At 55.3% G+C, this 12,684-nt stretch overlaps 2 protein-coding genes across 2 annotated transcripts; one reads left to right on the forward strand and one right to left on the reverse strand.

The window, feature by feature from the left end:
• The first annotated feature begins 528 nt into the window (after window positions 1-528).
• Window positions 529-3,299, forward strand: ADO (2-aminoethanethiol dioxygenase). The gene has a single exon (XM_054276967.1). It carries the CDS (start codon window positions 537-539, stop codon window positions 1,275-1,277), a length of 741 nt encoding a protein of 246 aa, XP_054132942.1. The 5' UTR covers window positions 529-536; the 3' UTR covers window positions 1,278-3,299.
• A 2,585-nt stretch (window positions 3,300-5,884) lies between these two features.
• On the reverse strand, window positions 5,885-7,736 carry EGR2 (early growth response 2). Its single transcript, XM_054277119.1, has 2 exons — window positions 7,428-7,736; window positions 5,885-7,083 (listed from the first exon to the last, which is right to left on the reverse strand). The coding sequence occupies exons 1-2, from the start codon at window positions 7,603-7,605 to the stop codon at window positions 5,885-5,887; spliced, it is 1,377 nt and encodes a 458-aa protein (XP_054133094.1). The 5' UTR covers window positions 7,606-7,736.
• Between the last annotated feature and the right edge of the window lie 4,948 nt (window positions 7,737-12,684).

Below are 12,684 nucleotides of genomic sequence, written 5' to 3' on the forward strand. Positions count from 1 at the left end.
ATCAAGCAGTTAGTGATAAAAGATGAATTGTCTATGGGAGCTGCCATACGCCCAGGACACCGCACTTGCACTACCGTACTCAGTTTTACACGGTTTAACTACAAGCCAAGTACAAGTTGCTCCTGTGCTTCCTCAGCCCCCCACAGTGGTGGGGAGGAAACTCGTGACATGGGCAACTCACTGCCGTGGTTTCCCCGTCCCCAGCGCAGCCCCCGGTCAGCCGTACCAGCGCCCCGCGGAGCGGGACCCCTCAGCCCCTCAGCGGCCGCTCCCGCCGGCCCGTCTCCCCTCACGCCCGTCTCCCCTCAGCGCGCAAGGACAGCCGCCACAAGCTCTGGGAGCCGACCGGCCCTCCGCGCCCCCTCACCTCTGACGCCCTCCTCCTCTTCCTTCATCCGCGCTCCCCGGCGGGGCCCCAGCCCGGACTACGAGCCCCGTGGTGCCCGGCGGCGGCGCGGCTGCGCGGCGGGCCGGGGGGCGGTGGCGGAAGCGGAGCCGGGCCCCGCCCGCCGCGGCCGGGCCGGGCCGTTGCCGCCATGCCCCGGGACAACATGGCTTCCCTGATCCAGCGGGTGGCGCGGCAGGCGCGCATCACTTTCCACAGCCCGGCGGGCCCAGCCTTCGGGGAGAACCTGCACCGCCTGCAGCAGCTGCTGGACAAGGTGCGCGCCGAGGACTTGCACTTGGCGCCGCGGGGGCCGTCGGCCGCGGCGGCGGCGTCCGGCGGGGGTCCGCCGTGGGCCGGCGTGGTGCCTCCCGTCAGCTACATGCACATCTGCGAGACGGAGAACTTCAGCATGGGCGTGTTTCTGCTGCGGAGCGGCGCCTGCATCCCGCTGCACGACCACCCGGGCATGAACGGCATGCTGAAGGTGCTGTACGGCACGCTGCGCATCGCCTGCATGGACACGCTGCCCTCCGGGGCGGCCTCCGCCCCGCCGCCTCCCGCCGCTGGCAGCGGGCCGTGCCTGCGCGCCCTTTTCCGCTCCCGCCAGCACTACACGCCCGCCTCGCCGCCCTGCCTGCTCTCGCCGCACACCGACAACCTCCACCAAATCGACGCTGTGGACGGGCCTGCCGCCTTTCTCGACATCCTGGCGCCGCCCTACGACCCCCAGCACGGCCGGGACTGCCACTACTACCGGCTGCTGGAGGGGCCGCCGGCGGGCGCGGAGCCGCCCGCGCTGCCGCGAGAGGTGTGGCTGATGGAGACCCCGCAGGCCTCCGACTTCTGGTGCGGGGGCGAGCCCTACCCTGGGCCTCGCGTCTGCCTCTGAGTCGCAGCCGGCGGCCCGTGCCGGGCGGCGGCCGCTAGGGACGATGTGCGCTCGCCCCGCCGAGAGGGGAATCGGCCGCCCCCTGAGCCCGGCGGACAGCGGTGTCCCGTGCGGGCTGGAGCTTCGCGGGAGCGCCGTGGGTCAGAGCCTTCCTCTGATCGCGGGCTTCGTGAGTCGGGGAAATAAAGCGCCAGAACGTGTTTATGCCCTTGGGGCCGATGTGCGGGAGCAGCATGATTAAGCTGCTCAGCTGAAGGGTCGGGGAAATATTCCAGCATCCTGTGTAAATAGTTAGGGCCACGCATCAGGGAGAGGGGTCCAGGCTCCAAAGGGAGAGTAAATGCAATAAGAATTTTCACAGAGTGCCCCAGCTTTTCCCAGTGGGGTTCCCTCTTCTAGAGCCAGCTGGCACCACGGGACCAGGGCACTGTACCCACTGAGTTTGGAGGGACGTTGGTCTGGCTACAGCCTTTGGGGACTGTCTCCAGAGCGACTCTCAAGAAGAGCTGTACCCTGGTAGTAAATAAATCCAGAACAACTCCTGAGCCAGGACATGCTCCTCCAGCAAATGCCAGTGATCAATCCCCAGGGCTGGAGTTAAGGAAATTACTGCTCCAAATGGACACTGTCAGGTTCAGAGTTATTTTTCAACAGTTCTTTTAAGTGTCATATACAAGATCTCACTATTGCTACTGAGAATTACTGAGTGCATCTATGCATACTTCCTTCAGCAAGAAGGAGACAGCTGCTGATTAACCTTGCTTGGAACCTCTAATGCAGCAGTGGCAGAAGCTGGGCATCATAAAAGAAAAAACGACTATCCACTGTTGTGGAAGCTATTCTAGAAACATGGTGTATTTGCAAACCCTCAGTATACAGCAGCGCATACCTAGGTACTGCTAAGATTTGACCTGATGTCTTCTCTTTAAAGCGTGGTCTGTGTTTTTATATGTGAACGCTTTGGGCTTTTGAAGCCTTGCAGTTTCCCTCTTTATACTGTTTATAAGGACTACTTTTTCATAAGGCTTTTAAATAAACCTAGAGTAGAAGAGACACCTCGAATTCCGCCTTGCTATGATGGAAGTGGTCCGGAGATGCAGTTTGTCCACAGCAAGGGAAGGGATGCAATCTTTCTAACACAGAAGAGAGTTTTTCTACAGGTGAAGTGCCCCATCTGTGCTGCAGTGACTGGTCTTGTGCCTGTTCATCCTGATGCACACTTCATACCACAAACCCAGGCCAGGGCAGCCTTGGCCATCTTAGTCCTGATTGAGAATTTGAGTAAGAAAACGCAACTTAGCGACCTCCTGACTGATGTACCAGCCTGCTCCAGGAATCATTTCACAACTGGCTTTACTTTTCTGTGTATTTGTAAAAGCAGACTTGTTTTTCCTGTACAGTGGCTTGTATGATGTGTGAATTTTTAAATGATTCTGATATGGCGTTGCTGCTTTTTTTTTTTCCTGGCCTGTGAAAGAATGAACGTAATATACAGTCAGCATTATGCATCCATGGATTAATTCTTTTGCAAGGAAAAATTGGTAGAAATTATTTCAGGCGATTTCCATTTATTCTTTGAGCATTTAAAGGTGTCTGATATTTCTGCAGCTGGCTTACCTGTTTTTCTTGGAATTCCCCTGCAGCTTAGCATTAGTTAATGTTTAACAATTCTTGATCGAATGTAGTCATTAATTATAAGGCAATGCCTCCCTGTGTTACAGTCTGTTTCTACCTCTCTCCAAGCCTAACAAAGACAGTTATCCTTTTTCACAAGTCCACAAAGAAGATAGCATGGTGCATGCAAACAGCTGTACTGGAAAAACAAACTGCGACAGTGAGCATTTTTTATCCTATCTGCTCTATCCTCCCCTTAGGTCTGTCTGCTGAGTTTTTAATTTTTTTCCTCCATGTGTAAAACCTAGTCAAGATGTTTAGTGGGACAGTATTTAATGCATCTTTCTGAAGAGGACAGCATGGTCACGCCGCAGTGTTGTTAACCATGGCAAAAACTTTTTACTTCTTCTTTTTAATTAAGGTGTTATTATCAAAATATTTAAAGCTGGAAAAATAGCAAAGAAAACCTAAGATGCATTTTTTTAAAAAGCCTCTGTGTAACTTCTTGCTTACTCACTAGTTGAAATTTACTTCCTATGTTTTGGATATCTGTAAGCGGAAGGTTTAAGTCTGTAATGCCATTCCTTCTCTCTGCAGTCTGGTTATTGTGTCTTCACAACAGCAAAATAACTGTTATTGCTGAATTGTAGAATAAATACAGGATATCTCACCAGTGACCAGTCATTACTTTCCTTCACAAGTAGGACAGCCTTGAGCCAAGCACAGTACCAAGCTCTAGTTTCCTTTGCCTGACAGTCCCAACAGTGGGACCGGCTTTTCCTTGGGAGGCGATGCTTAGCACTGGATTCTCAGCCCAGATCCTGCAGGCAAATCCAGGCACATACAGTATTGCTGCTTTTGAAGCTGGCCCTCAATGTAAGGCACACACAGTAGTCTAGCACCATTGATACTGTGCCATGCTCTTGTAGCCGTACACTAATGACCAGCAGTTTCCTTAGTTCACCTCTTTTACTATTTCAGTGTTGTTTATATCATTTTTGCTTTTAATTTGCTTAATTTGGGTTTTAATTTTGTAGCATGGCTGGTGACAGTAGTTTGGACAGTGCAGGGGGAGCCTTGGATTGTGTGTTTGGGTGGCTGAGATACCAGTTTCGCTTAAGATGCTCTGGCTGTGACCGAGCTGTGGTTATCCGAGGCTGTGGCGGTGCCTTCAGAAGCCCAGCAGTTGAGGAGGCTGCAGCTTCTGTATGACATCCCTCCAGCAGCAGGCTGTGGTCTCTTGGGAGCCAGGACCACGCGGGAATAGGTGGCAAAACTGCAAACCATGGTGTGAAGGCTTACTTGTGCTCCTAAGGTGGATGTCGGGGCAGTGAGCACGGCTTCCCCTGCACAGGCTGATCCATGCCCAACTCTAAAAGCTGTCTTGATTCAGAATCAGATTTGTCACTTCAGCTCCCATGGAAGAGCAGCTGCCCCAAAAGCCGGCATGACTTCCAGAAAATGTGAAGCAGGGATTTCTATCAGACAGAAAAAGCAGGTGCTGCTGGGGCTTTGCACTATGGGACTTAACACCTGGGCAAGCAGAGGCTGGGAACCATCAAGAAAGGGCTTAACCCCTTCGCCCTGCTGTGCGGGGCTGTGGCATTAGGGATGCCCATCCTGCACAGTTCAGTTCTGCAGTGCGGGCCGCACCAGGGATCTGCGTGGCAGAGGGAAAGCCCACGGGGCGCTGGCGGCCCTGCACCGATGGCAGGGTCCGAGGGTGGGCCGAGGCCGGGATAGCATTTAAAAAAACATTAACCAAAATAAGCTTGCAAGGAAAAAAAAAGGCACGATATTGCGGCTATGTGGGTTCAGCAAGAACAGTCGGGCTGTGCCGCGGGGGTGAGCGCCGCCGCCCCGGGCCGCTGCAGAGCCCCCGAGCGCGGGCGCGGCGCCGCCCGCGCAGCCCCGCGCCGCCGGGAGCCGCTTCCCCCGAGCGGCGGCCGTCGGGGCGGCGGTACGCGCTGTTCCGGAGCCCACTCGCGGAGGTTGCCTGGGGCGGATCGTAACCGCGGAACAAAACAGAATGAGTCAAAAAAAACCCACCCCTCTCCCTGGTTAATATTATCCAGTCTCTCGTCTCCGAGGGAAATTCCCCCGCCCAAAAGCGAGTGTTTGTACGCTGGGGCCGAGGCCCCAGGTTTTCCACGCCGAGGCTTTGCGGGGCGCTGCGGTGCGCCCATCGGACCCGGGCCGGGCTGCCCCGCAGCCCTCCGCCGCCGGGACCCGGCGCGGGTCGGGGACGAGCGGGCGACAAACCCCTCCCTGGGTCAGGCCAGGGAACCTACGGAAATAAAGATGTCAATTTAGCATAATTAAGAGATTTATTTGTCGTCTTTTATAAACTTTGTAAGCACCTACCCTATTGTCGAAAAGTTTATTTACAGAGTGGCCAGAAAGATAAAGATACCCCCCCTCTCCTTCCAGCCCCCGTTAGTGGTTGTGCATTATTCGTGTTACCTGCGGCGCACTGGGTGCCGGCCGACCACGGGCGCCGGTCCCAGCCCGAGTATTTACATCTTGTCCCAAGTCCTACTACAAACGGAACACTTTCAAGTCACCAAAAAGGAAAACAAAACCAAAACCCCAAACCAGTGCGTACAAAAATATAGTCTCTAAAAAAAAATCCCAATATTAATAGGCAGAAATGTACAGCCATACTAAAACCAGGGAGGGAAAAACTTTCCGGTCTCGGTGTCGCCGCTGTCGTCGGAGCGGATCGGTAAGGCACCCCCCACATGCAGACAGGGGACCGGGCTCTACACCACACAAGGCACCAAGGACACCTCACCACGACGGCACTGCATGCATCCATCCTCCCGCCGCAGCCCCTATGTACACCCGCCGCTCCGGCCCGCTCCGGCCCGCCCCGGCCCGGGGGAGCCCCGCGGCGCCGCCAGGTGCTCGTCGCGCCCCGCCGGGCCCCGCTCCGCTCCGCGCCCGCCGCGCTCGGCGGCGGCTCCGCGCTGGGTCCTGCGCGTCCCGCGCCGTCAGGGCGTCCGCGTCCGCGCAGCGCAGGGGGCCAGGGCGGCCGTGCCGCTCCCGCCGCCGGGTTGCGGGCACCCGCCGGCGGCGGCGGCTCCTTTTCGTTCCTTCTGGCGCAGGTGAATCTTCGTGTGCCGCTTCCTCTCGTCGGAGCGGGCAAACTTCCTGCCGCAGAAGTCGCAGGCGAAGGGTTTCTCGCCGGTGTGCGTGCGAATGTGGGTGGTGAGGTGGTCGCTGCGGCTGAAGTTCCGCATGCAGATACGGCACTGGAAGGGCTTGTGGCCCGTATGGATGCGGATGTGCCGGGTGAGCTCGTCGGAGCGGGAGAAGCGGCGGTCGCAGCCCTCGGCGGGGCACGGGTAGGGCCGCTCGTGGACCGGCGTCTTGCTGGGCCGGTTGGGGTACTTGCGGGGCCGCAGGATGGGCCGCAGCGGCAGGTGGTGCGGGCTGTAGGCGCCGGCGGGCAGCCGGGCGCCCGCGCCCTCGCCCCCGCCGGGAGCGCTGCCGGGGGCGGCGCCCGCCGGGGGCGCCCCCATCGTGAAGTTGCGGATGGTGGAAAGCGGCGTGAGGGGCGGCGGGACGCGGAGCGAGTCGAGGGGGCAGGGGAAGGGCTTGCGGTCGGGGCCGGCGTGGAGCTCCCGCTGGCACTGGGGCGGCGGGAAGAAGCCGCCGTACTCGGGGATCATGGTGAAGAGCCCGCCGTCGGCCGCCGCCGCCTTCGGTGAGGGGTAGGAGGGCGGCGGGGGAAAAGGCAGTGTCCCGCCGCCGGCGGCGGGCAGGAAAGCCGAGGAGGGGTCTTGCGGGTACAGGTCACCGCAGCCCGAATAGGGCGGCGGCGGAGGCGAGTAGAGATGCTCCAGGTCGGCTGGCTGGCCCTGTGCCATGGTGCAGCCGAGGGCCCCGGCCAGCGGGTTCGGGGAGGTGGCGGAGGCGGCGGTGGCCGAGGAGGCGGCGGAGGAGGCGGAGGAGGCGGCAGAGGAGGAGGCGGAGGAGGGCGTGCTGACCCCCTGCAGGATCCCCGCGCTCACGATGTTGATGATGCCCTCGGGGTAGCAACCGGCGCCAGGGTATTGCGGGTCGATGGAGAATTTGCCCATGTAGGTGAAGGTCTGATTGCGGGAAGCCGGAGCATTGGGGGCGAAGCCGCCACCGTAGGGAAGGTCCAGGGCCCGCTTGTCGCCCATGTCCACGTTGATCATGCCGTCTGGGGGGGCAAGGAGCAGGTCAGCCCTCCGCGCCGCCACCCGCCGGACGACCGGCACCGGTCCCAGCCACCGCCCGCCCCGGCCCAGCGCGGGGCTGCGGCGCGCACATGTTGCGCTCCGGAGGCAGGGGGGCTCCGAACCGACTGCAACTTTCCCCCCCGAGCTGGGTGCGGAAGTAGGGCTGCCGCGAAGGGGCGGCGGGGACCCGGCCGGGCGGCGGGAGAGCCCCGGAGAGGGTCCCGGCGCCCCGTCCCAGTCCGACCCCCGCCCGCCGCCCCGAGTCTCCGCCGCCCCGCCGCTCTCCGCGGGCGGCCCGGCCCGCACCTGCGAGGGCTCCGCTTACCTCCTGCCACACCGCTCATCTGGTCGAACGGCCCTGCCAGGTCGGCATTGGGGAAGATCGCGACCGAAGTTGGCAGCGCGGCGGAGATGTCATCCGCCGGGTAAATGCCCTCGGGGAGCTGGTGCACGAACCCACCGAGGGTCACCGGGATCTTGTCTACCGCCTTGGCGGTCATCATGGGGACAGCGGGGCGGCCGGGGGAGCGGCGCTCCCGGCCGGCGGTGGGCACTCGGGGCGGGGAGGGGAGGGAGAGGAGGGGGCGCTTCCCCCTGCCTCCCACTACCAGCGCGGGGGGACGGCGGGGAGCCGGCGCGGCATGTGCGGGCGGGCGGCCGCCCCGTCGCGGCGGTGTGGTGCCCGCGGTGCCCCGGGAGCGCCGCGCTCCCGCCGCAGCTCGCGCTGGAGGACAAGTCTGGCGGTAACTATTTATGGGGGCCCCCTGAATGCCCGGGACGTCACTGCCCATATAAGGACTGAGGAACGGGGCCCGGCCCGGTCACGTGGAAGCCGCGTGTGGGACCCGCCGGCCCGCGCCCGCCCCGACCCCCTCCCTGCGCACCCTCCGCGCCCCGCGGGGGCGGCCCCGACCCGCCCCGGCCCCGCTCGGCCCCCGCCACCGCCCGCCGCGCCGCCCAGGGGGGTATTCCGGTGGCGGGGCCCTTGTCCTAAAAAGGCGAGGATCCGGCCCCGCCCCGCCTGCCCTTTTAGGGCTTGTTCCGGAAATTTTTAAAAGGTTCGGAAAAGCAGAGGAGGTCCCGGGGCCGCCCCGCCAGACCCCACTCACTTTCTCAGCAGCCTGTAACCGCAAACCGGCGGCGGGTCAGGAAACAGCCGCATTCACGGAATAGAGCTTCTCCTTTGTCAAAGAAAAAGTAATTTTAAAAAATAATTTTTTTCTTTCTGAATTACGGGTGGAAAGAGCCGCCGAACAGAGCGACTCGGCGGCGCTGCTTGTTTTGGAAAGTGTCTGATCTATATATACCGTCGCGAAAACGGAACCGCCTGCTCCGCCGTCGCTGGGTTGTTATTGTATCGGCGGGCACGGGCGAGGACGGGACGGGGAGGGTGGCGGGGAGGGGGACGGGAGTGCCCCCCCCACCTCGTTCCATTCTGACCCTACCGCTCCCGCTTTGCTCAGTTCAACCCCGTGCTCCCACAGTTTCCATCCTCAGTAACATTTCCACCGCCGCTTTTGCTTTATTTCTCCGCGATCTCCTCCATAACGAGGGTATCAAACCAAAGAGTGCTTAAATTCTGGCTTTTTCTTTTTTTCCTCCAAAGTACTAAAAATAACCTCCCTTGTGCCTCCCTTCCCAGGAGAAGCCAATCTTTCATATGCTGTTCCCAAGCTTAGAGCTTGCAGCCCCTACATCTTCTTGCTGATGAGGGTGTCAGATGTAATTATTTTTGAAAGCTGTATCCCGTGTCACTAATCTCATTACTTGGGGATATTTCATCTCGTGGCTGTTTATTACTGCATTTAGGAAAGCAACTCTCACATATGGTCTGTAGCGTGCGAGGCCCCTTTTCAATAGTCTGCAGTGAAAAAAACAACCCATTGACAACCCAAGCAGCAGCAAGACATGGCAACATATGAGAGATATTATGACAGTGCATTCCTGTTCCAAAGCAGCAAGCCAGAGAATACATAGGAAGGCTAAAAGCTCTTCCCTTTCATTTTTAACTGCAGATACCAATGTTTACAGGTCTAACACATGACAGCCAATGCCACAGAAGAGGGGTGTGCTCAGGCATCCCTATGGTGTATAGGCTTACCTTCTGCCTTGGCTCCCAGGCACTGTCATGGTGTCTCTCATGACCTTCTTTATCCACGCCACACCTCACACCCCAGCTGAGAAAGGTTTTTTCAGTTCCTCCAGATCCTGGCCTTTGGTGATGCTCCAGGTTCATTACTTGTCCTGGCAGCACAGAGTCCAGACTAGACAGCAGCATCCCTGGAAAAGTAAAGGTTTTTTAGGGCTATTTGCTAAGGAATAGTAGGCATAAAGCTAGATATTTGCCTTGATCAGGGAAGTATGCACAGCAATTAGTAAATATTTAACAGTGGTTTTTAACATACATTTTTGTTACCTGTCCTCTCTAGCACTTAATGTACAGCCAATACAGTTTGACATATGAGATTTAGTTGAAAGCAAGCTTTCAGTGGGATTCTAGATATTTTCATTTAAAAAACCATCTCAATTTAAAAGTAAAATTTAAAAATGTGACAGAGAGACAGGTTCTGGGAAATTTGACTGAGAAGTAGGAGCAATTGTATTGTACCTTTCTGCTACAGCTGAGCTATAATTGGTCTAATCGCTACTATGAAAGAAAAATACTGGAATCTGTTGTGCAGTGGGGTGAGTTACTTTACATGAATTTGAGAAACAGTAACTCTAAGTGCAGTATCCTCCTTACTGCAAAACATTGCAGATATCTCAGATTTAGGGCTTATGGATATTCTACATCATCTTGTATTAACTCAAAATACCATATGCCCACAGATGACACTAAATCATACTGCACACAGAAAAAAGGAGAACCAAGGTTTCACACCCCACCTTAATCCCACCATGAATCAACTCTCACTTTGAACTAACTTGGCTAATTTAACGTTCTTCCGCTATGGAAAAGGATTGAATGAAAGACCGACACAAAATTTAACTTCATCTGTGGAATACTACTGTACTTGATTGGGCTGGTTAATTTTAAAAGGTTTCTTAAGAATGAAATAAATTTCCAGGGACAATCAAATCACTCGACATCTTTCAATGGGGGCTTTGTCTCAATGGCAGCAGGATCTGGTGTGGGGCAAGATGGAAGCACGCTTAATGCTCAGTTTCAGGAAGTTGTTGACAGATGAAACTCAAATGTTTCTGGGCCCTTTTCAGATATCCTTGCTGTATTGCTTTGCATGCATGCTTTGATCCCCATTTGGCTGATTACAGCAGACTCTGAGGGTTGGACTGTCCAGCTCACACTGACCCTCATATGTTGCCATGTCTTGCATCAATGGCCCTTACATGCAGAAATATCCTACTGATTTCTGTAAAGCACGTGGCTTCATATGACAGACAGATTATTGGTGCAAATTTCCAAATCCCCAATCACACCAAGAGCCTCGAATATGCATGACCTCTTAGTGGATATAGCAGTGATTGAGGATGGTTCAGAGCTGAAAGGCAGAACTTCTCTCCTACTCCCAACTTCTTTGAAACCAGGCCCCTTTGGATTTACTGTATTTACCCTTTTAACAAGCTGCTAGCTGACATTGCACTGGGGATATATTTTCCTGCAGTCATTGTCTACCACTGGTACCTGAGACAGGAGTAGTAGAAATAAAATCATCTTTGCCTCCATACCTGAGTTGAGAGTGGCTGAGGAAGAAAAGGCAGTTTATCATCTGTGGAGCTGGCAACACATTTAACCAGCTTAGCATCACACATTTGAGTCATCTCTCCAGGGGGTTACTATGCTTTTGCAGCAAAACTCAGCCGACCTCCTGTGCTAACAGGCCTGCATGGGAAACACACCCTGCAGCTTCCACTCTGCATCCTGCTGCTTCAGGAGGGTTAAGGTGGCCCCAGCTCAGCAGGTGCCCTAGGGAGCAGGAACTCATTTGGGAACAGGGAGCTGTTTACAGGTTGGAGATGAATGACAACAGCAAAGAATGTCTGTCTGTCCTAAATGTGGCCTAGATTCATGTTGGGGTTGGTGGGTTTTTAATGTTTCATGTAAAAGAGAAAATCTTCTCTCCAAAGCTGAATTTCAGAGTTTCCTAAATTTTCCCCTTTTCACTGGGGAAAGATTTGTCACGTCCTCACAGGAAGAAATGCTTGTTTACTATTTCACCTTCTGTTTTGGCCAAGGCTGTCTGCTGGATTCCCAGGCTGCTGGCAAAAGCCACTTCCCTTCAGTCTGCCCTGCCTGCCCCTCACAGGCCTGATATAGGCTCTTAGTCTGCACTGGCCAGTCACCAAAACCTGGAATCCAGCCAGGGAAACCTGCTGTAAACATGAACTTACAGAAAACATGTGGCTGGCTGCTGGCATGCTGGGGGAAGGGGATGGTTAAGGAGCAGAGAAGGCATCCCAGTCTGCCCTTAATTACAGTACCTTGAAACCACTCTATGGTTTTTAGCCAAGGCTGCTTGTTGTCTTAGGATGAGTGCCTGTAAATTTGAAATAAGTAAATAACTTTCTTGTGAGTCCTTGGCTTAGGATAGCAGTAGCAGCATTCTGAAGGGTTATTTAAATGTCAATAACTTTTTCTAATTCGGGCTATAGGAATTAAATAAACCCATGTGGAATCAATAAACTACTAGTTTAAGTTCGTGAGGCTGTGAACAAGTATGTGTGACAGAGAAAACTTCCAGTCAAATAAAAGCAGCAACAATCTTGTTTGCTCAAAACTTATTCCCGTTATTAAATACACAGAACATTTCCTGGATGTTCCTGTGCACGGTTTCCAGCATATATATAAAATCCGTGCTCCTACTTGCACTCACCCCATGAGTTTCCCACGGAAGAGCCGAGGGAGCGGCTGCTCCCGCCGCTGTCGGGCGGGGAGCGGGGAGCGTGTGCGGGCTCCACTGCCCTCTCCTGGGGAAAGGCGCTCCCGGAGCCAGCGAGGACACAGCAGCTGAGCAGAGGGCGATGTACTGGGCTGAGCTCTGCTGCTCTTTCACCGTATAATACCACCCCTAAAGGTTTTCATCACACTCGTGCTACCTATAGAGAGACTCTAGCCCTGTTGAGTCAGAGATCCCGGTCACAGCTGTGACCCCCACAACCCCAACAGTGTGGATGTGTGAAGTGTTGAGAGCAAGCCACAAGAGGGGCATCCCTGCTGAAAGGCTAAAATATCAGCTCTGCATGCTGCTTGCTGAGGGGACAAAGAAAAGAAGAAAAAACAAAAAAAAAGGAAAAAAAAGAAAAAAAAAAGAAAAAAAAAGTTGCTTCTCAACTGTGAAAATTGCTGGGATACACATGTCATTCATGAGACAAGACTCAAAATAATGACAACTTTCTTTCTAAATAGTGATAGTCTGCCTGCAAAGCTTTACTTTCCAGTCCTTCCTTCTGAAACTAGTTTCACTTACCCTGTATTTCCTGCTCCAACGTGCCTCCTGTGTTTTGTGTAAATACTGCCTCGTCCCATGCTGGCCCTTCAGTCCAGAGAGAGACTAATCGAGCACGTGCCTTCATGATGCAAGTGCTCTTCTTCCTTGAAGGACTGAAATAAAAGAAATGTAGCA

This window comes from Melozone crissalis, unplaced genomic scaffold (assembly GCF_028551555.1).
Source record: "Melozone crissalis strain CALT ecotype California unplaced genomic scaffold, PUWL_Pcris_2 ptg000019l_1, whole genome shotgun sequence".
NCBI classification, from domain to species: Eukaryota; Metazoa; Chordata; class Aves; order Passeriformes; family Passerellidae; genus Melozone; species Melozone crissalis.